This window comes from Bos indicus x Bos taurus, chromosome 2 (assembly GCF_003369695.1).
Source record: "Bos indicus x Bos taurus breed Angus x Brahman F1 hybrid chromosome 2, Bos_hybrid_MaternalHap_v2.0, whole genome shotgun sequence".
NCBI classification, from domain to species: domain Eukaryota; kingdom Metazoa; phylum Chordata; class Mammalia; order Artiodactyla; family Bovidae; genus Bos; species Bos indicus x Bos taurus.
The window spans coordinates 97,557,987-97,569,987 of NC_040077.1; the positions used below are offsets into that span (position 1 = coordinate 97,557,987).

A 12,001-nucleotide genomic window follows, 5' to 3' on the forward strand; every position below is an offset into this window, starting at 1 on the left:
TCCATATTTTTGCTTGCCAGCAATCTGTTGGCTCAATAGCCACTAGTCACTAGTCCATAATAAGCAGTATGCATGCATGCATGCTCAGTCACTTCCATCATGTCCAGCTCTTTGCAACCTTATGGACTATAGCCCACCAGGCTCCTCTGTTCATGGGATTCTCCAGACAAGAATACTGGTGTGGGGTGCCATGCCCTCCTCCTGGGGATCTCCCAGATCCAGGAATTGAATGCACATCTCCTGTATCTCCAGCATTGCAGGCAGATTCTTTACTGCTGATCCATCTGAAAGCCTCTAATAAGCAGAATAATTTTTCTGAAAAACATTAAGTTCTTTCTCTTGATTTAAGGAACGCATTTTTAGGTAGCCTGCTTCAGTCACAGTTAAAGAGAAGAAAAGGGGGAATTTTTATTTAGTACGTTGATTTGCTGGTATGAGTTTAGAAGACTAGTCTTTGTCCTCTTACAGCTCGGTGTGTCACACCCAGGGGTCTTTATCATTCTCATTAGTTATTGTTTCTGAATTTAACTTCCTTTGACTTGACAACACCTGATTTATGATTTCAGTGCTTAACATCAGTAATTAGTTTTCTAATTTGAATTTTAAAGAATTACTGCAGCTATATTGATATAATTTATGCTATTTCAATTTGAGATCTTAGTTGGAAAATACTAAGTAATTGAAATCAAAGAAGAGATTTGAATCTCTAACAGGTGACGATCTACACATCAGGCCAAGTGTTTACATGTGTAAGATTTCACGGTGCAGAGTTCTATTACCTACATATTATCTTAAATGTAAATTGTTGATTTTTTGTGGGGTATCAGGTTTTTACAGCTGAAGGTGTGCAGTGCTCCTTCCTCTTTTTTTCCCCCTTCTTCTCTCTCTAGTCCTACATCATGCCTGTTTAATTTGCATTTATCATGTTTCTTTCCTCATGGTCTATTCTCATTTTTCCCAATATTTGCAGACTCTCATCCAATAATTCCCGCCCCAGTATTCTTAGGTTCTCGAACCTAACTTTTCCTTTAGAATTTCTTCTACTGCCTCACTCATATTTATATATCTTCCAATTCTAATAGAATCTTCTGGTATTTGATGTTTCCAACTTTTACATTCTCAAACATCACTGAGGACAATTCAAGGGTCCTCAGATCTCATTGTAGATGAAAATTATCAAAATGTTGATATTAATCACACGGGATTTGAACTTGGATCCCAAGATCTAAGGGATTTTTCAGTCAAAAGTTATGTAGGAATTAGTAAATAAATACAAAGTATAAGGACCACATTTATAAACACAGCAAACAGTAAGATTCTTAATTTAAAATTGTTTTACCTGTCAATCTAGGTGGCAACTCAAAGAGACGATAGATAGAACTATGTCATTTTGTTGCAAAATTCAAGGGAAAATAGGAAAAATAAAAGTTGTCAAATTTTGATAAGGATTTCTTTGGAAGGAATGATGCTAAAGCTGAAACTCCAGTACTTTGGCCACCTCATGCAAAGAGTTGACTCATTGGAAAAGACTCTGATGCTGGGAGGGATTGGGGGCAAGAGGAGAAGGGGACGACAGAGGATGAGATGGCTGGATGGCATCACTGACTCCATGGACATGAGTCTGAGTGAACTCCGGGAGTTGGTGTTGGACAGGGAGGCCTGGCGTGCTGCGATTCATGGGGTCGCAAAGAGTCGGACACAACTGAGCGACTGATCTGATCTGATCTGATCTGTCAGTAAAACTTAGATATATGCTAAATTGATGAGGATTTGCTATGTTTGGGGCTTCCCAGGTGGTGCTAGTGGTGAAGAACAGGCCTGCCAGTGAAGGAGACATGAGATATAGGTTTGATCCCTTGTTATGTTTATTGAGGATTTGAGATATAGTATTTTGTTTCTGTTTGGGTTTTGTTTTAGTTCTAAAATTACACCCAACTAGTATTCACATCTAATTTTTTATTAGAGAGCTACAAATGTCTTGCCTATCTAGATATTATATATAATCTAGATATTATTAATCTATTATATTATATAAATATAAATCTATTGTATGTAATCTAGATATTATATGTAATATATAGATATTATGAACACTAGAAACTTGATAATATAAATGTTACCTTGACTAGTTACTTTTGATTAGGATGGGGTTTTACAAAGTCAGATTATGTGTTCTCCAAAACAACTACAAAAGATGCAAATGTTCTGTAGTTAGTTCTGCAAAATAATATCCTTTGTAATGCAGAGAATTTATAAAACTGTACCGGAACGTAGGTCAAGTGCATTGTACTTGTGATTCACACAGGTCTGCTCTGCCTCCAACCCATCTGTTATTTTCAGTGGAACTGGGAGTTTATCTAATTTTGCAACCTAGTAATACCAGAAGCATGGGGGAATTGATTAATTCAGAAAAGAAGATCTAATTTCTATTTCTATATTTGCTGCAAACGAGTACTTAGAACTTGAAATGTTATTTAATATGTGTCCTGATTTCTGCCTATAACATGCTACATCTTTCTGAATGTCTCCTTCTGAAGGAGCTGAAATCCCAAGGACATCTGAAGATCCAAAGAAATACAAATAGATATTTACAAAAAGCTTTGGGAGCTAGGAATTTTTTTAAGGAACATTTAATAGTTTTTAAATGTTCATAAATCAATCTTCCAAATCAGCTCTTCCCCAGGGTGACCTTTTCTGAGGCACAACTGCCTCTGGCCACACAGGCTGTGTACTCTACAAGAGCTCTCTGCTAAAGAGGCCAGGCAGGACTGAAATCAGGGACAGTCAAGGCTGCTTCTACTAAGAGGCACCTTTTAGTAGAAGGTGCCTACTACTCACTTTTTCTAATTCATCCTCCCAGAATAGTGCCTTTTCTAACTTGCACAAAGTTGCCCCAAAGGATAGCAGTGCCCCACACCTAGAAATGGGCTTCCCTAGTAGCTCAGCTTGTAAAGAATCCACCTCAATGTGAAAGACTCAGGTTCGATCCCTGGGTTGGGAAGATTCCCTGGAGGGAGGGCATGGCAACCTACTCCAGTATTCTTGCCTGGAGAATCCCTTGGACAGAGAAGCCTGGTGGGCTATAGTCCATGGAGTTGCAAAGAGTTGGACACAACTGACTAAGCACAGCACACCTAGAAATAATCATTAACACTGGTTTTGCTATTATTATGCACCTTACTTGTTTTGCCTCACAAACTCTGTGAGACGGATATTTTATGATTCCCCTTTTGTGAGGCGTAGGGTGTTAAGTAGCTTGCCCAAGGTTATGGAGCTAAGATTTTAATTTAAACTTAAAAGATTTATGAATTGGTGAAGGAATTCACCAATTCCTACACCAGTCATGCTCAGTCATGTTGGACTTTTTGTGACCCCATGGACTATAGCCTGCCAGGCTCCTCTGTCCATGGGATTCTCCAGGCAAGAACACTGGAGTGGGTTGCCATTCCCTTTTCTTGGGGATCTTCCTGACCCAGGGATTGAACCTGGGTCTCCTGCATTGACAGGCAGTTTCTTTACCCTCTGAACCACCAGGGAAGCCACTGGTGAATATATGTACATATAAATAAATAAATGTATGTATGTTCTATGTATGTGTATGTATATATATATATATATATATATATATATATATATATGTATGTTTGAGTCTTCCATTTGTAAGCATCTGAGCTGCAGAGTTCCCAAGAAGCAGACTCGGACCAAGAGATGTGTGCAGGAGGTTTGATGGGGTGTCCACTCAGAATTGACGTCTGTGAAATGTAAAAGAAGCAGGATGGAGCCAAGAGAGAAGCTGAATTGCAATGTAGTTGTAACAGAGACTTCAGTCCCTCACACAGGGAGCACCAGAGTTGGGATGGTTCTTCAAAGTAATCCCTGGGTAAAGTAAGGGAGCCCACCTTATTCCATGACCTCCCTCCTAGCCCTCTTTATACCCTTGACCAATCATTGGAGGTGGATTGCTTCCAGGAGGAGAGCATAATGTGGGTCAAGGCCCATCTCTTTAGCTAAGGGCAATACCTGAAGAGGAACTCACCTGAGTTATCAGCCATCAATACTTCCAGCCTTGATTCATGGCTGGAAGAGAAGGGGATGACAGAGGATGAGATGGTTGGATGGCATCACCGACTCAATGGACATGAGTTTTGGTAAACTCCAGGAGTTGTTGATGGACAGGGAGGTCTGGTGTGCTGCGGTTCATGGGGTCAGAAAGAGTTGGACACGACTGAGTGACTGAACTGAACTGAACTAAATACTTACAGCAGCTCAGAGAATGAATGTTCAGTTCTGAAGGGAGGTGTTTCTGGGCATCACAGCCACTACCTGAGGCTTTGGTTAGAAAAAAAAAATGACCCAATTACATAACATTAGGGGAGCAGAGAGAGTGTCTCGTCACATAATGAACAGCACATGATGTCTAGATAACTCTCATATCTGACACACCCTCCCTGCATTTGAGTATTCTTTCTATGTGGATGGCCCCAAAGTTTATGTATCAACCTGAGCATATGACTATGGAAAAGCCCTTCACGATTTACAGATCAAGGCTTATTCATTATTTTATATTTGTCACAGTAAACTGATGAAGTAGGAAGGGAAGCTATTAAGATTCTCAATTCACAAGTGGGGAAACTAAAGCACAAAGAGATTCATTCATTTATCTAATGTCATGTGCAATTAAGGAGTGCGAGCTGGGCTCTCAGGTGGCTGTGCTGACAACAGAGAATCACTAGAAGGACCGAGGAAGGTTGAAGCTTCCTGAAGGTTATGGTGCAGATCTGCATCATTTCTTAGCAACAGCTTCCTTATGCTTCTTTGGAAACAATTCAAGGATTTTCTGGAAGCTATGTTCTTCACTTAAAGCAAGGATTACATGAGTCAAAAGAGAGGATAATAACAGTTCATCTCAGGGGGACTTCCTATTTAACCTCAAATGAAGAACCCATGCTGAATATTTGCAAAAAATTTTTTATTCTCACTTTGTTTATACATGAGTATTACAATACAGCAAAAGCAAAAAAAAAAAAAAAAAATCCTTCGAAAATGTCAGAAAATGCCACATGATTTCAAAGTTTCAGACTTTGATCAGTTCCAGAAATTTAGCAAAAATCCTTGCCTAGTGATACTATCGGAAAACTGCTGGTAAAGGTACCTTCTGGAAAAAGCTGTTTGCCTTCATCATTGATAGTCCACACTGTCTCTCTCTAGACAGTCATTCTGATCACCTGTCAAGCATATGAAAGCATGTCTTCTACTGAAGAGGTCTACATCCATAGTAGCACTAGAGGGTATTCAAATATTTTTCTTTCTTGTAAATCATGTTCTAGATTTTCTAAAAAATTAACCTGCCTGTTGAGCTCTTGACAATTTTATTTCCCAAACTGCAGGGGCTCACTGTAAAACATATAAACTTGGTTTAATAATAAAATAGAGTCTCGGTAGCAAAAGAATCTAAGTAACTAAATAAACAGCATCCTCTCTCTCATTCTGGGTGCTAGGATGAAAGTATACCTGTAAGCAACCATAGGCTTGCTCTAACCATGCTCATCAAAATCGTGAAGTCCCTGGGATGTGCCTATGGTTGTGGAGAAGGACACCGAGGGCTCTCTGGAGATCGTCTGAGACACCAGGTATTCCGGGAGAATGTAAGAGAATTAAAGTAGATTCCATTTCCTCTTCCTCTTCCCTCCTTTCAAATTAAGAATGAGTCCTTTGACAATGAGGGTCAGTGTTCCCTGAAAAAATATTTTGTGAGGGTAATTAATGCTGTCATAAGGTGGGAGAATTCCCACAAGATAATCTCAAGACATCTAAAACCCAGGCTTAGGAAAGTTTAATTGGGAAAATAACTTCTGCCTCCTGCCTAGGGCAGGCCAACTCCCAGTTGGTAAAAGGATGTATAATTGGAACATGAATTATAGTTTGAAAGAACATTGCAAAAATGAATATATTTAGCAAACTTCTGATGGTCTGTGACAAATGGTTTTTTAATCACCTGCCTGGGTACTATGGAAGCATATTTTATATTAGAAAAAGGGATCCACCTTTCAGATTAAGTTTGTTGTTTTTAGATATGGAAAATGGCCCTTATTGGGACAAAACAGGACTACAAAAGTAACCATTTTCTGGCTGCTGTGTTTGACAATGAACCTTGACTGCTAAATATTGGGTTGGACAAAAATTTCCTTCAGATTTTTTCATAACACCGTAAGGAAAATTCAAATGAACTCTTTTGGCCAACCCAATATTTACAAGCACATCCCTTTGAACTGTGTGAAACTTGAAACTCTGCCCTGAGGTTTGCAAAAAATAATTCTTGTAATGGAACATGGAAATGTAACTCTAGCTCATTTTCACTTGCCTCTGCTGATGACTACTTTTCCCTTCAGACTTTGGCGATAACCCACCTCTACAACAACTTCAAGCTGGAACAGTTGCCTCATACATATTTTGAACTGAAATCATAAGAAAATAGTCCCCGACAAATAAGAGTTTGATGCAAATTTGAGTCTAGGAAACCCTTTGGCATATCTTAGCAGAGTTTTAGGGTCATGTCAAAATCCAATGCCAGCCATTTTTCTTTGGTATTAGGTTTTGTCATGAAATGTTCACACAGTATCAGCATGCTGGCTTTCTTTCTTAATCTGTCATCTACCTACCTACCCATTTATATATCATTCTCTTTCTTTTCTATTCTATTGTGTCATATTAGTTTATTATTTGTATGTGGGGGGGGTTATTCATAGTAATTACTTTCTCTAAATTCTGAAACTTGAAAACTTTGACCAAGATCTAGATTTTGGGGCCCCAAATTTTAAGAAATCAAAATAATAAATAATAAGGCAGTAGAAGCTGACATTACCTCCATCTTTGCACATATGTTTATGATTTGGGGTCTTTGATTTTTATTCTATCACAGTATGAATAAATGCCTTCAAGGCTAAAATTACATCACATCTCATGCAGAAAACTAATTCTATGAAATGAAATACCAAAATATAAAAATAAGCATCATGCTGTAGTTGGAATTATAAATTGGTTCTGATATCAGGACCTGTCTTTCTATACGTGGAGAAGGTTAGGGCTAGTTGGATCAGAAGCCACTTGAGAGATTATCGTTACTGCTTAGTCACGATGTTTTCTTCTCTCAAGAGTACTGAGTGTTTCCTATCAGGACATCCAGTTTTCTACTTGCCTTCTCAACTGTTGATTTATATGGCAGTACCTCCATTTTCTTGTAGCCCAGTTTTATACTCCTTATCAGGATTATACTTACTTATCCATGCTTAGTAAACACATGGTCCATGAGATAGAAATTTGAGAAATCTACCCTGGGAATGTGTAATTCAAGAAGCTAAATATTTCCAGATTTATCTGGCATTGGATTTTTAGTAGTTACTTAGCTTTTAATGCATAAGAATATTTCTTACCTCTACCAGATGAAGTCCACTATACTTTTATTTTTTTAATAAACCAAATTATTATCACAATGCTATTCATCAAAGTGCCTAGTAATTCCAGGGAGTTTCTTAGAATAGTTTAATCATTAGCTTGTAGTCCCAAATTATTGAAATGGAATTCACTCTTTATATCTCTTGGAGAAGTTTAGAATATTCATTCAGAATCAAAATACTTATAGTTTGATATTCTGATCCTTGCTGAGACTTTCAGTTGAATTGTAATGGCCTCTAAAGAAGAGATTTGAAACTATGCCTTTTTTGGTGTATTTTATAGAGAAGTCCTTTAAAACTTCATTTTATAGCAAGCAGCATTAATTTTATAAGAAAAAAAATTGCTTGAGATCTAGCAACCAGTAGCCTCTCTGGAATTCAGTTCAGTTCAGTCACTCAGTCGTGTCCAACTCTTTGCAACCCCATGGACTGCAGCATGACAGGCTTCCCTCTCCATCACCAACTCCCGGAACTTGTTCAGACTCATGTCCATTGAGTCGGTGATGCCATCCAACCATGTCATCCTCTTTTGTCCCCTTCTCCTCCTGCCTTCAATCTTTCCCAGCATCAGGGTCTTTTCCAGTGAATCAGTTCTTCGTATCAGGTGGCCAAAGTGTTGGAACCTCAGCATCAGTCCTTCCAATGAATATTCCGGACTGATTTCCTGTAGAATTGACTGGTTTGATCAACCAGTAGCCTCTGGAATAAAAACACCCAATTTCTTGACCTAGTAAAGGAAAAATGAAAGGGAAAAAAAATCCTCCTGACTTTGTGATATAAATGGAAAGACTACGACAAGGTCACAACAAGAAACCATTGCTAATTATAAGTTTCAGCCTTTTATAATCTTTTTCCTCTCAAGAGTTCTAAGAATTTTTCTCTGTGTCTTGATTTGTCAAAATGGTGATGTAACTTAAATTATCCTCTGGCCCACCATTAAGGACCCAAATCCCATGAATTGCTGTCCTTGCTTCTGCCTGGTTGTCCAAAATTCTCCATTAAGGTTATGGAGTCCTCACTAAGTCCTCACTCTTAGTCCTTACTAAGCCAACTCTTCTTTCTTGATTGTAGATTTTCTTCCTCAACCCAGTTTAGTTCACTTCAGTCGATCAGTCATGTCCAACTCTTTGTGACCCCATGGACTACAGCACGCCAGTTCTCCCTGTCCATCACTAACTCCCAGAGTTTACTTAAACTTGGGTCCACTGAGTCAGTGGTGCCATCCAACCATCTCATCCTCTGTCATCCCCTTCTTCTCCTGCCTTCAATCTTTCCCAGCATCAGGGTCTTTTCAAATGAGTCAGCTCTTCATATCAGGTGGCCAAAGTATTGGAGTTTCAGCTTCAGCATCAGTCCTTCCAATGAATATTCAGGACTGATTTCCTTTAAGATGGACTGGTTCGATCTCCTTGCAGTCCAAGGGACTCTCAAGAGTCTCCTCCAATACCACAGTTCAGAAGCATCAATTCTTTGGCACTCAGTTTTCTTTATAGTCCAATTCTAACATCCATATGTGACTATTGGAAAAACCACAGCCTTGACTAGATGGACCTTTGTTGGCAAAAGTAATATCTCTGCTTTTTAGTATGCTGTCTAGGTTGGTCATAGCTTTTCTTCCAAGGAGCAAGTGTCTTTTAATTTCATGGCTGCAGTCACCATCTGCAGTGATTTTGGAGCCCCCAGAAATAAAGTCAGCCACTGTTTTCACTGTTTCCCCATCTATTTCCCATGAAGTGATGGGAACAGATGCCATGATCTTAGTTTTCTGAATGTTGAGTTTTAAGACAATTTTTTCACTCTCCTCTTTCACTTTCATCAAGAGGCTCTTTAGTTGTTCTTCACTTTCTACCATAAGGGTGATATCATTTGCATATCTGAGATTATTGATATTTCTTCCAGCAATCTTAATTCCAACTTGTGCTTCATTCAGCCCAGCATTTCTCTTGATGTACTCTGCGTATAAGTTAAATAAGTAGGGTGACAATATACAGCTTTGACGTACTCCTTTCCCTATTTGGAACCAGTCTGTTGTTCTATGTCCAGTTCTAACTGTTGCTTCTTGACCTTCATACAGATTTCTCAGGAGGCAGGTCAGGTGGTTTGGTATTCCCATCTCTTTAAGAATTTTCCACAGTTTCATTTCACAGTATCATTTTCCCATTTCTTTCCATTGGTAAGGACATTCTTTTTTAAGATGATCTTGCCTTCCGCAAGATATCAACTAATCTCCATTGTGTCAACCCACTTCCTTTTGGTAATGGGTGGTATCTAAATACATTTTCTCCAACAACCACTCTCTAAACTAGCCATGAGGCTACTATCAATATATTATGAGAAGTGTAACCACTCTGAGGAGGCAAGACCCTAGCTTCTAATTTTGGCTCTGCTGTGAAACTTGGTGTATCAGCTTGGACAAAGTCCTTGATTTCTTTGAGTCTCAGTTTCCTCCACTGTAACATAGGGAAACTCTTCAAGTCATAGAGAAGTGTGAAAGTCAAATGTTTGCATTTACAATCCAGAAGCATATTTTAAACAGCAAAGCACTACACAAATGTGATTTTTCTCTCAAAGGTAGAATGGGACTAGGGGGCCCCCTGAGGGTCCCAGATAGCATTGGGGTGTCCTGTCTGTGACCTTCTCCAGCCAATGATTGTAACTTTGTTTGTTCTGATGGTGCAAATTACTCCCTTTTCCTTTGCTAGATGACAAAATTATTTGTTGGATCATAAGAAATACGTTTTTGTGTTTCTGGTAATTTGCCAGCTCTGCCAGCCCTCTGGCAGAGCCTAATGCATGGTCAATTGGTTTTCATATCCTTAAGGCCAACTTCTATTAAATACCAAACTTCTATATTCAAAAGCAGACACATAAATAAACAAACTAGACTTGCTTTATTTTATGTCTCTTTCATGTCTCAAGGGTCTTTCCCTCCTGACCATATAAGAGAACTCTGGATAAACAGGTCCTAGAGCCCTCTCATGCCATCCATTGTTTTAAGTCACTTCAGTCGTGTCTGACTCTTTATGACCATTTGGGCTGTAGCCCACCAGCCTCCTCTGCCCATGGGATTCTCCAGGCAAAAATACTAGAGTGGGTTGCCATGCCCTCTTCCTGACCCAGGGATCAAACCTGTGTCTCTATGTCTCCTGCATTGGCAGGCAGACTCTTTACCACTAGTGCCACTTGGGAAGCCTCATGCCCTCTATTAAATCTATTTAAATTCAAAGTAGCTGAGTGTGGGGGAGGTTGGCTTCTTCTCCCTGTGTAAAGCCTCTGAAGTTTCTAATCCTTGATTACCAATCCTATCACCTACATCAATATTAAATTTTTTTTCATTTATATCTTAAAATCTTGATCTTGGCAAAAATACTGAGCTGTTCCTGGGGCAGCATTAGCCTTTAGTTTGGGGTTTTTCCTGAGGAGAAGCCCTTCTCAAAGTCTTATCCCCAGCCTACCTCTGCCCATCTCAATCTCAGACGTGAAGGGCTAGCAGAGCTGGCAAATTACCAACCAGGAGGGGTGCATGGGGACCTTTGCCTTCTGAAGGCTTCTGTCTGAAATCAGTGGTATCCCCAGCATAAGCTGGTACCTGTGACTTCTTCACTTTTCTTCCTTCCTTGCAGGCCCAGAACTGCCTCACTAAGCTATACAAGCTAGATAAGATGCAGTTCCGACAAACCATGAGGGATTATGTGAACAAGGACTCTCTCAATAACGTAGTGGACTTCTTGCATGCTTTGCTAGGATTTTGTATGGAGCCGGTCACTGACAGTAAGTAAAGCTGTGCCGAGTTCTAGGAGAAATCGCTGCGAGGTGAAGCAGGTAGTGTTTCTGAGACACCCTAAATCTGTGGTAATAGAATGGAGAGGAAAAGATATATGTTTGTGTGTGTGTGTGTGCATGCACGTGAGTCTTGTGTGTGATAAAATATAAATGTGAGAAGCTTGCCCATCATCTTTGATTATACATTTTGGAGGCCTTTTGAGGACAACTTAGCTCAGCAAATGGGAACTCAGCTCGGTAAAGCCATGACACCCTCATCTGCAGGGCCACTATCCTCACGCCCTGCTCACGGCATGCCTCTCTCTCAGGTGACTTTGTTGTGTGACTGCTGAGGCAAGGATCAAGGAACAAAAGAATATTTTCATTAGTTCAACAAAATGAAGTGAGCACCTTTTATGTGCTTGGTGATTTTTTCACAAGATAAAATAGGACAGAGAAAAAATGACTGCAGTAAACATAGTAGTAATGTAACTTCGATACACACACGCACTGAATTAAAAACAATGGACAAAGGGATCTATAGATAGGCCCATAAACTATAGGTTTATGGCTTTAAGAAAACTCCATCATAGAGCCCTGTATTACAGGGATAGACCAATGAACCCAAATGGCATCCATAATCAATGAACACTTTCAGTACCACTTGAATACAAATACAGTAATGGAATGAAGGTGATGCATGAAGCCTGAGTTGAGTAAAATACACATTTTAATTTAAAGCCTGGGAAGAAGCATCTTTTTAGTATAGGTTTTTATGGTTTATATAG

General features: G+C 39.4%; 1 protein-coding gene across 14 annotated transcripts in view; it reads left to right on the forward strand.

Moving 5' to 3' along the window:
• The window catches only part of UNC80 (unc-80 homolog, NALCN channel complex subunit), a 230,194-nt gene that overhangs the window by 49,323 nt on the left and 168,870 nt on the right, over positions 1-12,001 (forward strand). For 12 of the 14 annotated variants that reach the window (XM_027566280.1, XM_027566179.1, XM_027566218.1 and 9 more), the window contains exons 14-15: positions 5,499-5,645; positions 11,075-11,222. In XM_027566280.1, coding sequence (XP_027422081.1) covers positions 5,499-5,645; positions 11,075-11,222 — 295 coding nt within the window. The remainder of the gene's footprint in view (positions 1-5,498; positions 5,646-11,074; positions 11,223-12,001) is intronic. The other 2 variants (XM_027566206.1, XM_027566270.1) reach the window with 1 other exon arrangement.